The sequence below is a fragment of the Tursiops truncatus genome, chromosome 8 (genome assembly GCF_011762595.2).
Source record: "Tursiops truncatus isolate mTurTru1 chromosome 8, mTurTru1.mat.Y, whole genome shotgun sequence".
NCBI classification, from domain to species: Eukaryota; Metazoa; Chordata; class Mammalia; order Artiodactyla; family Delphinidae; genus Tursiops; species Tursiops truncatus.
The window spans coordinates 63,886,575-63,900,970 of NC_047041.1; the positions used below are offsets into that span (position 1 = coordinate 63,886,575).

The 14,396-nt window shown below is 42.3% G+C and overlaps 1 protein-coding gene and 1 non-coding gene across 2 annotated transcripts; both read right to left on the reverse strand.

The window, feature by feature from the left end:
• Positions 1 to 1,133: 1,133 nt before the first annotated feature.
• EIF4G2 (eukaryotic translation initiation factor 4 gamma 2) lies at positions 1,134 to 13,950 on the reverse strand. Its single transcript, XM_073809436.1, has 23 exons — positions 13,807 to 13,950; positions 13,534 to 13,677; positions 12,099 to 12,163; positions 11,694 to 11,759; positions 10,893 to 11,033; positions 10,258 to 10,360; positions 9,407 to 9,538; positions 9,251 to 9,317; positions 9,018 to 9,169; positions 8,191 to 8,301; positions 7,928 to 8,011; positions 7,748 to 7,846; positions 7,333 to 7,474; positions 7,082 to 7,242; positions 6,586 to 6,699; positions 5,857 to 5,982; positions 5,597 to 5,701; positions 5,293 to 5,508; positions 4,949 to 5,207; positions 4,412 to 4,616; positions 4,044 to 4,255; positions 3,835 to 3,956; positions 1,134 to 1,962 (listed from the first exon to the last, which is right to left on the reverse strand). The coding sequence occupies exons 1-23, from the start codon at positions 13,948 to 13,950 to the stop codon at positions 1,897 to 1,899; spliced, it is 3,036 nt and encodes a 1,011-aa protein (XP_073665537.1). The 3' UTR covers positions 1,134 to 1,896.
• Positions 6,391 to 6,533, reverse strand: LOC117313465 (small nucleolar RNA SNORD97). Its single transcript, XR_004527973.1, has one exon. It is a non-coding gene; the product is annotated as a small nucleolar RNA SNORD97 (small nucleolar RNA).
• Positions 13,951 to 14,396: the final 446 nt, after the last annotated feature.

Sequence of the window (14,396 nt, forward strand, 5' to 3'; positions counted from 1 at the left end):
TCTGACAAGCCGCCACACACCACGTCGAACTCTGGGACTTCCTTTGGCCCAATTCTCTAGCTGAATTGGGAGAATTCTGGCTGTAAACTGAAGCCAAGGCCCACCTCTCTAACAAAAGAGGCCACACTTGCTGGGTTAAAAATCAGTTTCCCCCTTGCGGAGGGTTGGGCAGAGCGCCAGGAATGCCATTTATTTCTACAGCCTAGTAAAGTCAGCTTGATATTCTATCTAAAGTTAATTTACACAAGTCTCCACTTAGCTTTAATTTCATGGTATTTACAATATCCACCAAAAGCTATGAATCATGTTAGAATGAAGAGGTCTGCTAGGGCACAGGGAGAGCTAGCTTCTGATGCCAAGAGGACACAAATACTGGTTTTACCTACCACCCCTCTCAGAGAATAAGCAGGTGCAACACTGAAGACAAAGGTTCTATCAATCAGATTTAGCAGTATGGTGTATTACTGTCTGCCTAGAGGCTCCCCCCAAACTAAGTACAGGTTGCTCTTAGAAGCTAAGACGAGCAACCAGGACTCCAGCAACACTTTCAAGAGCCCCTACCCAAGCCAAAGCCTGCCTAGGACTGTCACATTCCTAGAGCTGGTTAACAAGGGCAATTTGAGCAAATGCTTATTAAGTGGTTTCTGAAAATATATTTTAAACCTCCATGCAGGGCTTCAGTTGGATTAAGGAGCCAGTTTTACTGGGCTACTCTGGGGTTTCAAGGGGGAACCTTCCTTGAAACAGAACAATTACAATTACTGAGAATGATGATTGATAGGATTGTTACACTTGTCTTGACCATGAGGGTGATGAACCTCTCAGTTCACCACATAGTTCAGTATGGTGACGAAAAGATAAATGTCACCACGTTTGTCGTTATGCATTAGCAACGTCCCTTTGAAGTCATAAGACTTGTGATTCTCAGCACTGCCCTTGATTACAGGAATCGTATATTGGTTACTTCCAGTAACATGACCTAAAGAGGAATAACCACCTTGAATTTTCTGTCTAATCAGAAAATTGTGAATTTCTGATTATGAATTAGAAGTTCCTAAGACAGACCTATCTCAAAACAAAACCTATCAGTTCTTCATAAATTTGTAGGTGCTACTTAAAGTCACACAACTATATCAAGTATCACAATGTTTATTGATAGATACAAGTATATAAAATCAGGGCATGAACATGACTTGATAAATTAAGTAGACTTAATTTCAATACTATAATAAGAGGGACCAATTCAAATTCTCACCATTTGTTTCACACCCACAAAGACCACTTCAAGGGCATTTACGATCTCTCAAAACTGATCAGTTTTGTGCAAGTAAACCATGTTTCTTTTAAAAAGACTTGTGCACTTGCCCAGGCTCAAGGATATTAAAATCTAGCACATAAAGCCCATTACTAGAGGTAGAAATACAGGCAATATACTATTACGGCAACAACCATCAATTACAGTTAAGAATTTTTCTGTAACAACCAAATGGATAATCAAATATTGCAACAACTCAAGTATTACTGAGCAAAGTGCATTTCTACAGTATTCAGTGTTGCTATTCAGTTTTCTAACTTAAAACAGCCTATGATAACTGGCAGCAAAGAAGGTCCTTGCAATAGACTGCCTCTGCTTGAGAACTTATGATGTAATTATTGCATGCTGCTAATATACTATCTAAACATTAAAGATACTCCTAAAATATTTGATGGTAGACTATGATTAAGACATTACACTACAAAAAAACCTTATGCAGAAGGAAATCCTAACTGACGTGCTTCTGCTTTAAATATTGTGAAAACATTACAGCGGAATGAATTTTCGCAGTGGTTAGGTCAAATGCAGTTACATCATAGCAACAGTATGTTTTGCACAATTTAAGGCTTTGGCTGGTTCTTTTAGTCAGCTTCTTCCTCTGATTCTTCTTCTTCAGCAGTTTCTAGCCAGGTTAGCCACTGATTCACCTGTAAATTTGTAATTTAATGAAATAAGTAGTACTTACAGACAGAATAGCAGAATTTTTTATTCCAGATCGAACAAACAACCTACCTAAGGACAAAAGTTTTAGACAGTACCACACATTTTGTAATTGCAAACAGTCTTCAGAACCTACATTTGTGTATTAGCTGTAAGTTATTTTAAAGAATGGCTTAAGGACAGGAATAAAGACCCAGACGTAGAGAATGGACTTGAGGACACAGACAGTGGGAAGGGTAAGCTGGGATGAAGTGAGAGAGTAGAACTGACGTATATACACTACCAAACGTAAAATAGCTAGCTAGTGGGAAGGAGCCGCATAGCACAGGGAGATTGGCTTGGTGCTTTGTGTCCACCTAGAGGGGTGGGATAAGGAGGGTGGGAGGGAGACACAAGAGGGAGGGGATATGGGGATATACGTATACATATAGCTAATTCACTTTGTTATACAGCAGAAACTAACACAACACTGTAAAGCAATTATATTCCAATAAAGATGTTTAAAAAAAAATGGCTTATTATTTGGATTTGGGATTACAAGCTGCTTAGGAACCGTCAACTTGGGTGTCGTTCTTTGACACCACTCCATTACACTTCAGGACTGTTTTAATATGGGACAGTGGCTCCTCCCAAACTTAAATACATAAGCAATGCGGTGTGTGTGTGGCGGGGGTGGAAAGGCACACAGGACAACAAAGAAGATTCGGAGCAGTAGATCTCCAGCCCCACCCCGGACCTGTAGGATCAGATTCCCCAAGGACAAGACTGCGGACAAATGCTGTGAGGATAATCCTCATGAAACTAGTTCCTGAACCTTAGGAATAAAGATACCATAGACCAGCATTTCTCAAAGCCTGGCCCCTAGAAAAATAGTATGAGAATCACCTGGGTTGTGTAACACACACTAGCCTACTAAATCAGAATGTCTAGGATCAGACCTGGAACTTCCTTTTAAATTACTTTCCAGATGATTAACGTATGCTGTGGAATCCCCTGACATACAAGTTCTTCCCCATGGCTAGAATTCTACTCCACTAAGTAAGATAAAAAATCATGGTATGAGAAATCAGAAACAATCTCATGTTTACTGACAGTTAAAAAAATGGCTCAGGGGCTTCCCTGGTGGCACAGTGGTTGAGAGTCCGCCTGCTAATGCAGGGGACACGGGTTCATTCCCTGGTCCGGGAAGATCCCACATGCCGCAGAGCAGCTGGGCCCGTGAGCCATGGCCACTGAGCCTGCACGTCCGGAGCCTGTGCTCCGCAACGGGACAGGCCACAACAGTGAGAGGCCCGCGTACCGCAAAAAAAAAAAAAAAAAAAAAAAAAAAAAAAAAAAAAAAAAGTCTCAATCCAATCGTGTACAATCACCCTATCTTTATAAGTAGCTTTACTTCTAAAAAATGTTAGCCACCTCTAATCTAACAGCTTAGACACTACTAGGATTGAAGCCTTTTATTTCATAGCTTTACTTCATTTTGCTTACTGCCTGCTTTACCACAGTTTTTTTTTTTTTTTTTTTTTCCCTTTGCGGTACGCGGGCCTCTCACTGTTGTGGTCTCTCCCGTTGCGGAGCACAGGCTCCGGACGCGCAGGCCCAGTGGCCATGGCTCACGGGCCCAGCCGCTCCGCGGCATGTGGGATCCTCCCGGACCAGGGCACGAACTCGTGTCCCCTGCATCAGCAGGCAGACTCTCAACCACTGCGCCACCAGGGAAGCCCTACCACAGCTTTTAATAGTGAAGAATCACATGTATGTACAAATTACCAGGACTATTTTGCTTGTATTTCAATTTTAAAAGGCTTATTATAAAACAATACCAACTGGAAAAAGCAAACCAAATTTCTCTCAAGATTTACCTGGAACAAAGCCTTGCCTTTCCCTGGAAACTCTTGGGTTATGTCTTCTTTCCAAGCCAAGAAAGCTTCTTCTTCAATAATCTCCATGTCATAGAAGTGAACAAAAAAGCGGAGTAACATGCCTAAAAGACAAAATGTAACCCCATTATTTTGTGTGCTGTTTAAGAATTGCCCCTCACTCATCATTCTTCTGATGTTGGTCCTCTCACCTTTTGGGAAGTTGCTATTGTAGCAGTGCACCTGAAGAGCATAGAGGGCACTGACTTGTAGATCAACGTGATCATGAAGGAATTTCTGCATTACTGGCTTGAAGGAAAGAAGCAGTTGTTTTTCCTGCTCTAACTGTTCTTTGGAAGGAGCAGAGGAAGAATCTGTTTCATCACTGGGTGGGTTTACTTCACTAGAAATGTACTGTAAGAAGCTGCACAGAAAGAGGTCTTGTTAGAACCTCAAAGTGAATTTTCTAGCTCAAGAAACAGACAATTCTTAGTCCCTTACCTTGTAGACTTTTTTCTAGGAAACAAAACACAGGTTTACTCTCTACTAAATGTAGAAAACCACAACTCTGTTATCTTACCTAGTCATTAAGATGTTCACAAATCCTTTATCTACATGAAGTTTGGGAGAGATGTTATCTTTAATCCACTTATATATGGTTTGAGGAGATGGATCCAACTTTATTTGCTTTAACAGTTCCTTCTCCAATTTGAGGAGTGGGAATAAGAAACTCAGTCCCTTTCCTTCCAAGATCTCCAACATGCGGTCCTTATTCTGATCAATTTCTGAAGAGACAAAGCCATTCCCATCATCAGGTAGTTCATTTTACCTATGTTGGTCTAGAAAACTGCTCTACAAATGATTTTCCAAATGCACAAGATTCATGTAAAATAATAAGGAACTAACCTAGCAAAGGAAACCCAGTATTTGGACCAAATGAAAATAGTTAAATCATAATAACCTCTTCTTTTTATAAAGACAAAGTCTGTCTGTGGGAATGCTTATTGTTATCTGGACAGGGTAATCACACTGACCTATATAAATTCACTCAGGGTACTAAGGAATCCCCAGATTTAGTATTAAAAATAAACAAAAAAAATCCCCAGCATTCTCTTACCTGGGAGCATTTTCTGCATATTGACCTTGCTTTGTTGGAAAAGCTCTGTTAACCATTCTCGATCTTGTAATTTAGCTAATTGCTGAAGACAAAGTAAGAAGAGAGGAAAATGGGTGCCACTTTCCAGTGGTTGAGCTAGTTCTGAAATGCTCACCAGCTCCGAAATAATAGCACGAGCTGCAAACTGTGCTAAATATGATTTCACCAAGGGGATGTCAACCTCCAGTTTGGGGCACTGGTCCAATACATTCAGGAAAGCCTTAGAAGGAATATATAACAGTCAGTTTTATTAGTTTCCAAATTTGAAAGGCAAGAGTTCTTATGGAATCCGGAAAGTATTCTACCTGCATGAAGTTGTCACTTGTGGCTATCCCCTCCTGTTTAAGTAAACTGATCAAAGAACTTGCTTTTTCTTTATCTTCATCACTTCTGTCTAGTGACAGGATGATTACTTTGCTTAACATCTCGGGGAGAAAGTGTTTAGGAGCCCTCATCTCTCTTACACCATTGACAGCTTCGTTTGCATTTCCACTATTCAGATATTCGGTTACAACAGTTTCCTGAAAAGAACAAAGTCCAAATATCTTTAGAGTTTTCCTATCTCAAATACACTCCATGAACCAGACTATGGGATTATTTGAGACTTACGGTCAATTTAAGCAGTTCTTCCTTTGACGGTGGTGGCTTTTTACTGGTCTTGGCAGGCTTTTCCTGAATAAGTGGTGGATTAGTTTTGAGACCAAGCTGAGGTGTCTAAAAAACAGCAAAATGGTAGATATGAATGTTTAATATTTTTTTATTACTAAAAAGGAGCTTATGAAGTTAAGAGAAGACATTAAAAAGCAGCCTTCAGACATCTTCAGAAAGTACTGGAATGACAGAAAACACTGTCATGCTGCAGTGCATACCTGTCCCAGAGGTGGTGTTTGAGTGCGCGGTGGTTGTGCACTGGGAGGAATCATAGTTATCTGGGGCTGAAGCTTTGGCACTTGATTTTTATTCATTAGGAAAGACTGAGCAGGCCTCAGGCTAATCTAGAATTGCGAACAAATCAGAACAGATATCCAAGTTAACAAGCAGTTAGCTAACATATTGAATGCAACACTCCAACATCCTAAAGTTAATTCAGCATACACAAGCATGATAGAATCTATGGCAGAAATTTAAGTATCTTAAATAACTAAACAGGTTACTCCATGTTATTAGGTTTAATTTCTGGCAAGAAAACTAAAGATCTGATGCACACAAAAATAAAATACTGTTATAAATCTTATACCAGAATTCTCGAAGGATTAGCATCACTAAAATATTAAAACCCAGAAAATTTAATTAAAAGTTTAGAAAACATTTTACTTTATTCTAAGTCATTCTATTTGCTGGGAAGTCACAATAAAAATCTCATCAACCATTTTCCTTGCTCTAACTGAAGACTTTTAAGACATTTGCCCTCATATCTCATAATCTTCACTCATAGGATGCTGGACATCCAAAGAAAGAAAAAATAGTACAGAAAAGAGAGAAAGAAGGTAAAGGATTCCAGCATTAAGTCCTCTTAATAACGCGTCTTTTTATAATCATCGGGCAATAGATTTCTGAATCGACAAACTATGGTATATAAGTAACATAGGCAAGTGTACCTCATCTGCATTAAGCTGTCCTTTCTTAGAAAACCGAGGTGGCATATCCTTCGACTGTCCTTGCAGCTGGGATAAGAGTCCCTGACTCTGGTTATGGTACAGCTGGCTTAGCCCCTATTTCAGAAAGAGAGAAAGAAAGTCTAGATAAAAAGGGGTCCACAAATTATGGTAATCAAGTACCAAAGGGATGAGGCCAAGCCATAGAAAAGCTTAACTGAATTTGCCCAGAGAAAGTAAAAGGTGAAACAGGAAGAATAAATATCTAACCTAACTTACATAAAGCGATGTGACTTTACTAATACTTTACTAATCTCAAGGATAAGCATTTTACCCAGTTTGAAATAACTGTCACACATATAAATTTGGTTTAGAAAAACACACATTGTTTTTCGGTTTCCTAGACCTGAAATATCTGTCCTTTTAAAAAAGCAAATCTATTCATATACATTCCAAGATTTAATACCTGTTGCCTAAACATCCTTAAATGTTTTCTTACCTGGCTTTTCATAAACTTGCCTCCCATCTCCCCAAACTGCGATTGTGTGGGAGGCATGATGTGTCCCCCATGGCCATTGAAGAGTTGATTTGAACGATGACGCCCCATGGTGGGTGAAAATCTATCCTGGATAACTCCTGGACCAGTACCAATTCCGCTACCTTAAAATACAGACATGAAGAACTCTTTACTATTAAAATGTTAAAACTCAGTTTTTAATGTAACCAAACCACTATTTTGTTCAAAATCACCTGGCATTTGTCCAAACATATCAGCAAGTCCTCCAAGTGGGTCCCTATCCATTTTCATCCTGGGTGGCATGAACGGTCCCTCCAGAAAGAAGTCACTTCTCATCCCTTGAGCCATAGGAGCAGGAATAAACACTCCTAGATCCTTCAGAAATAAAGTGAATAAACACTTATTTCTGAACACGGTTTTACATAAAACTAAACTTCTTCTATTGGGAAAACTAGAAATACTTCCCTGGACTATAAAGAGTGCTATTTATATAATTTCTATAAACAACTTCTTCTCTCAAAAGGGCATACAAGACACCATAAACATTAAGCTCTACTGGTAAGATGAGACAGTCTCAAAAAGTTTAAGGTCGTCTTAGTGCTATTATAAACTTAAAACCCACTTGATTAAAAACAAAGCAAAACTTACTTTTACTGCATCTTGACGGATTTGATTGATCGTCTTTGGTCCATTGTCAAGAAAAGCCTTGCGAGGAACCCAATGGTGTTCTCTCAACTCTACGGTATCCTTTAATATAAAGAGTTTTATTAAGTATTATTTTAATATTCCTAAACAGAAAGTCAGCATACCTAAAGAAACCAGTTTTACCTGCAGCAGGAAACGAATCCTCGCTGGCAATTCCTTACTTAACATCAAGGAGCACATTCGGGCAAAGTACTGATCCATTAAGGACTGAAAGAAAAAAGAAAAAAACCACTTTTAGAAGAAAACGCTAAAGGCAAATGTATACTATTTAAGGCTTCTAAGTATTATCAAGGTTAATGACTAATAGCTATCTATATCACAAAAATAGGTTTGATTTGAATAATATCAAGACAAGCTTACACTGTTTCTGTCAGCAACACACATACCTTGGCTCGTTCATGGTCTAACCTAGGTCCCACTGTCCTCATTATCTGACAGAGGCACTCCAAATCCTCTCCCATATCTTTGAGTTGGACTCTCTTCTTTTTTTCCAAAAGCTACCAAAAGAAACAAATGTCACATGTTTATAAATCCTTCTTGGGGGGCTTCCCTGGTGGCGCAGTGGTTAAGAATCCGCCTGCCAATGCAGGGGACAAGGGTTCGAGCCCTGGTCTGGGAAGATCCCACATGCCGCGGAGCAACTAAGCCCATGCGCCACAACTACTGAGCTTGCGCTCTAGAACCCTAAAGCCACAACTACTGAAGCCCAAGTGCCTAGAGCGTGTGGTCTGCAACAAGAGAAGCCACCGCAATGAAAAGCCTGCACACCTCTATGAAGAGTAGCCCCTGCTCACCCCAACTAGAGAAAGCCCGCACACAGCAACAAAGACCCGACACAGCCAAAAATAAATAAATAAAAATAATTAAAAAAATAAAAATAAATCCTTCTTGGTTTAGATGTAGCACTTTCCCTTAAGTTTGCATTGACTCATAGTTCCTACAGTGTCTAGTATAGAACTCTTTATCTGGTTTCTGTTGAAGACATCCCTCCAAACTGAGCAACTTACACATAGGTAGGCAATCAGTTCTACCCCTACCTCGCAAAACATACTGCATATTTACAACATTTAAATAACAATTTTGCTGGCAATCTAAAATATTTAGCCTACCAATACTCTCAAATGGCAAAGTTATAAATTATAATTGACCCATTTCCCCCAAATAACGATGTACCCAGTGATTAATATAAGCTTACATTCCCACTCATACTTACTGTTTTGATGCACTTATGAAGGATAGATTCATGAATAAGATCAAGCTTTCCAAGTTCTCCAATGAATTTGATGTTCCCCAACATCTTGATCTTAGCAATGGCTCTCTGTTCCTCCTCCTCGGGGAGGAGGGGATTTTCACGCTTATCATAGACTGAAATAAGAAAGAATAAAGTCAACATTCAGAATTAAGTTGAACATATACAGTACTACATAGTACCAAACAAATTCTCACCATCAACATTTCTGGTTCGGTTTTCAAATTCATCTTGTAATTTGGAAATTAGGAGGCGTCTGAATGTCTATTGGAAACAAAAGACGCTTTTGTCAGGGCTTGCTAATGAAACCTTTCAGATCAACTTTAAATAAGCAAGCAAACACTACCACTTACTGTGCTTTGCTTCTGTCCTGGCTGACCCTCTGCTGCTGGGCCATCAAAGTTTGGTGCATCTTCTGCCAATCGCAGACATAGCTGAGCATACAGTGAGCTATACTTTGGCTCTTCTAGGGCTTTGTCCACAATCTGAAATAAATGACTTTTTAAAACTAAACATGACAACTCTTGAAAAAAACCTTTCTTTATAACTTAATACTTCCTTGTAGTCTTAAGGATCTTGAATCTCACAAATTTCTGACAAATTCTCTATGCCTCATCCGTAACCTGGGAATAAGAACATCTCTCTTGTGTAAGGCTTATTGCGTACACTAAATCAGGTGAGGCATGTAAAGTGCTTTAGTACACAGCCTAGAAAAATATAAGCACTTACATTTTGTAAGCTATTGCAGTGTACCAAAGAAGTCTAATTACACAGATCTCATATTAGCAAAACCCTCCCCCCTCAGGAGTTGAAATTATCTTGGAAAAACTATAAACAGATGCTAGAATCACATCAACTATCATAAAACTCATTTCCAAAACCAAAATATGGCATTTTTCACATAAGGAAAAACAAAGCAAAACCCCCCTCAATAGCCTAATAACCCAATTAACCCTGCAACACAACACATACAATTTAAAATGACCTCTTAAGTCTGATACCATTAAAAGTTAGTGCTTTTCTTAAAAAAAAAAAAAAAAAACCCCACCAGTATGCAGAGATACATACATCTAATGTGTAACTCACACCTCAGTTTTAAGCAATAATGCAAATGTAAAAAACAACAACACACACACACACACCCCAACCTGGGTTAAATCTTTTCCTCTCCCTTTCGGTTATTAAGCCAACTTATTTAACTTACCAGCAGTATGACCCCTTTAAGGATGAGTTTAGACTCTACACCCACATTGAGGAGCTCAAGGCATAGCTTGTCAAACTTCTCAGGAGTAAGCTTATTTAGTATGCTAGGAAAAGAGGATTCAGACTAGGTATCAGCCAACACACAAGGAATTATTTAGTTGAAAAATCGCCTTTAAATTATGTTCATTTTTTTCCCCATCACTTTCCCCTTTAATATCAAGCCATGTTCTTCTTAACCCATCTAACCAAAGTTGAAATAAACCTGTTATTTAAAATATATCTACCTAATTGGAGGGTCCCCAGCTGTTGGACAAGAAACTCATCCTCAAAACCAAGGCTAGATCCAGGAGCTAAAACCGTTATGTTCTGTGCATCACTAGGTACACAGCAGGCATAGGAAATGTCAGCACAATGGGCTTGTGCATTTTAACCCAATGACTGAAAGCAACTAACTGAGCCCCAAAACACTGATGTGTCAATTTTCAGCTTAAAACTGTCAACACTGGCATTCATTAAAATAGACTTAGGGCATGAACATTGCCTTCTAAGTAATATAGCACACACACAAAAGAAACACAGTTAATCCATTTCTTCCCTCCTTCTATTTAAAGGACAAAACAGCCCCAATAAACTTACCCTCTTACTTTCCTGAAGATTGCATCATGTCGTTCTTTTTCATTTGCGGAGTTGTTTGCTGCGGAGTTGTCATCTCGTCTAGTGCTTCGTGCAGGAATCCATTTCTGAGCGTTTTGCCCTGGGGTTTTCCCCAGGAACTCGCTAGTAAAAAATTAGGAAAATAAAGATTAAGACAACTTGAAACATAGCATCCACTCACATATCAAATGTCATACAGATCAGAAATCCTTCTAAACAGAAAAAACAGTTTAGGTTTTTATCAACTTCCCTTACAACTAAGCAACTCACAATCAGTGGTTCTCAAACAATATTGCATATCAGAATCACCTGAAGGGCTTGTTAAACGATTCCTAGGCCCACCCCAGTTTCTGCTTTAGTGGGTCTGGGGTAAGGCCCGATAATTTGCATTTCTAAGCTCCCAGGTGATGCCAGTGTTGCTGGTCCAGGAGCCACACCACAAGAACCAACATCTTCTAATGTTTCATGACCATGTTATACGCATACAGATTTACTACCACAATTTAGTAATGGACAATAATGGCTGGCTTCAGAAACAACATCAGTGAAAGTAATCCGAAGTGTAACAGGATAAAATAGCAGTTGAGAATATCAACTCATATTAGATGGTTTGGCTAAGAAATAATTAAGAACTGATATTCTAATTTTAGGACATGTAACAGAAATCATACCCGTTAAGATAGGATTCCTGATGCCTTATTAACTATGCTGTAATGCATTAGAAACATCATTAACCTAAATCTGTTATTTACAGAAGTCATTCTTTTCACATGTTTACTATACCTGTTGCCAGCAGTCTTGGGATAGTGCTGAGGTGCACCCCTACTTCCTCCTCCGCCCGAAGAAGCACTATTTAACAGAAAAACTTTTTTTTAAAAAAAAAAGTATACTCCAAGTATATTTCCCTCAAAAAAGATAAAGGATCTCTTTAATTATTCTGCATTTCAGTAATGACACCACAGATGAAGACTGAACTTAGGCCCAATGGAAACCCAAGTAATTAATTACATTTATTCTTCAGATAGTAAATAGAAAACAATGACAATTTTAGGGCTTTAAAAAAAATGTACACTGCACATTATAAATTAAACCTGCAGCACAATTAAATCAGAATTACTTGGTGTGGTTATTCCTTTGGTTTTGTGATTAGTCTTGTCACAATAATTGCCAAAATAAATCTACACATACCTGAAACGAGAAGCACCCCCTTCTGCAATCGCACTCTCCACTTTGGCGGCTTGACAACGAAGAATCTTCAAAAGAATAATATTAATGGATGGGGTGGGGAGGGAAGGGAATGGGAGAAATGAAAAACCTAGAATGAGAAAGAGTACCAAAATTAGACACTATCATACAAATCTGTAAACCCGCTTCAATTACAATTTATTTCAGAGCCTGACACTGCAGTTGATTGACCTTACACTGCATTGCAGATCTCTTAAGACTAAAATAGAATGTACTCGAAACACAAATGGACAATAAAATTTTATTTTGTTTACCACCTGGAAATTCTCGTGTTCAAGAACGCAAGGAAGTGCCTACATAGAAATGTAAGAACCTCTCAAATGCTAAGAACCAATCCTTAAGAAAGCCACATTCTACCTCCTTTACAGCTGGGCACTGAGATCAGTAATAGACAATCTAACTCTTAACAAGACGGGCACGTCCTGGGAAAACAGTTTTAGGTTTTCACTGCCTCAACAACGAACTACACTACACTAAGGGGTAACTGAAGACGGCTTTCCCCACTGTTCACTCTTAACTGGGCGCACAGGGCCCGTCAGAAGACCGGGACCACAACATGGCAGCAGGAACCTCCGCCCCATTTTTTCCTTTCCTGGGAACAAAAGAGCAGTGGATTCCTCCCACCCAGGCCCGAGTTAGGGAAGTGCTTCCGACAGCCTCTCGCGAAGCCGCCGTGGGCAAGCCTCGGGGAGGAGTGGAGGCCGCCCCCGCGGCCCAGCTCTTTGTTCTCAGGCAGGAAGGCGGCCGCCTTCCCACCCGCCGCCTCCAGCGGCCCCCTCCCACCCATAAATCCCCGAGGAACTGACAGCCGCCTCGCTGCTCCCTCCCCACCCGACAAAAACTCAAAAACCCTCGCTTCCCTCCCCTCTCCCGTCGCAGGCAGGGCTCGCCAGGCAGGCCCTTCGCTTCTCCACCAAGGGCAGCCCGCCGCTCCCCGCCGGCCCCGGGCCTCATACACCTCCTCCCCGCCGGGAGGCCGGGCTCCAGGACTCCTCCGCCTCGGCTGGTCCCGCGCCAACGGCCGGGCCCTCCCCGCCGGCCCGCGTCCCTCCCCCCCAGCTCGCACCGCCCCGCCACGCTCTCCCCGTCGGAGCACACCCGCGCCCGGGCTCCGGCTCCGCGGGGGACGGCCACCGACAACCACAAAGACGTCCAGGGGCCGCCAAGTTCCTTCTACTCCGTCAGCAACGGGAAGGGAGAACAAAGGGGAAGAATTTTCAGGTGCCCGAAGCGCGGAGGAAACACTAGAAAGGGGTCGCCCCGCCCGGTTCCGCCTGCGACCGCCATTTTGTACCGCTCGAGAAGAAGCGGGCAGGGGCGGCGGCCATCTTAGAGCGCTTCACTCGGCGGCGGCGCCGGCGGCAGCGGCTCCACTCACCTTCACCGAGAACTCAGCAGCTGCCGCTGCAGCTGCCTCCTCAGGATCCGGTCGTCGGGGACGGGCGGGGAAGGGAGGGGGAGGGGAACGGAAAACAAAAAAGGGGGAGGGAAGGGGGAGGAAGGAGTCGGGACTGGCTTGAAACTCTCAGCTCAAAACAGTCGCTGCTGCAGCCACCGCCCGATTCTCGCCGCCACCTCCATAGAGCTCCCGACTCGCTGCTGGCGCTGAGGCGTGTCTGAACCCGAACTTATCACTCTAGGGCAGCCGAACCCACCAGAGCCGCCCCGAATGGCTCCTTTGCCACCCAATCAGCGACCCGGCTTCTGTCTGCCGCCAATCAGCGCAGGGCGGCGGGGAGGAGCCACAGGGCCAAGCTCGGTTGCGGCGCAGCCCCTCCGCAGTGCGCAAAGCCATATTCGCGAAGGCTCTGAGGCCAGGCCAGTGGCGTAAGGGGAACTGAGCATCGTCGGGTTGCTGCCCATTTGCGTAAAGTCCTAGAGCCCTTTGAGTCTGCGTCGGTGTGGCTGCCTTGTCTTCCTCCTGTCTCTTTGTTCCTGGAGCCTGTATCCCATGCTCGAGATATACAGCCCCCCAGCCCCTCTACCTCGTTTTCTCACCGGGAATGTGGGAAGGAAGCTCGCCCTTCCACCCGACCCTGTCCTTGGCGTGTGCGAGCTCTGCTTTTCCTAGCGCCCCCGAGGAGCCGAGATTGCCCCTCGCAGGCTGGGCCTCCCTGGGACGGGCCTGTAGGGCTAAGGCCTGGCGCCCCCGCGGCGCTGCGCCGGGAATCGTTGGTCTCCAGGTGCTCGGCTTCGGCAGCCTTTAGGTCGGGGAGCCGGGAGAGTAGAGTTCAGGAGAAA

Excerpts from the sequence above, each read along its gene's own strand:
- EIF4G2 (XM_073809436.1), bottom strand. The coding sequence starts at position 13,950 with ATGGCTTTGCGCACTGCGGAGGGGCTGCGCCGCAACCGAGCTTGGCCC. Across the intron at positions 11,760-12,098 it reads GGGGGTGCTTCTCGTTTCAG|TGCTTCTTCGGGCGGAGGAG; the intron begins GTATGTGTAGAT and ends TCTGTTAAATAG. Across the intron at positions 4,256-4,411 it reads GTGAACATCTTAATGACTAG|CTTCTTACAGTACATTTCTA; the intron begins GTAAGATAACAG and ends CTTTCTGTGCAG.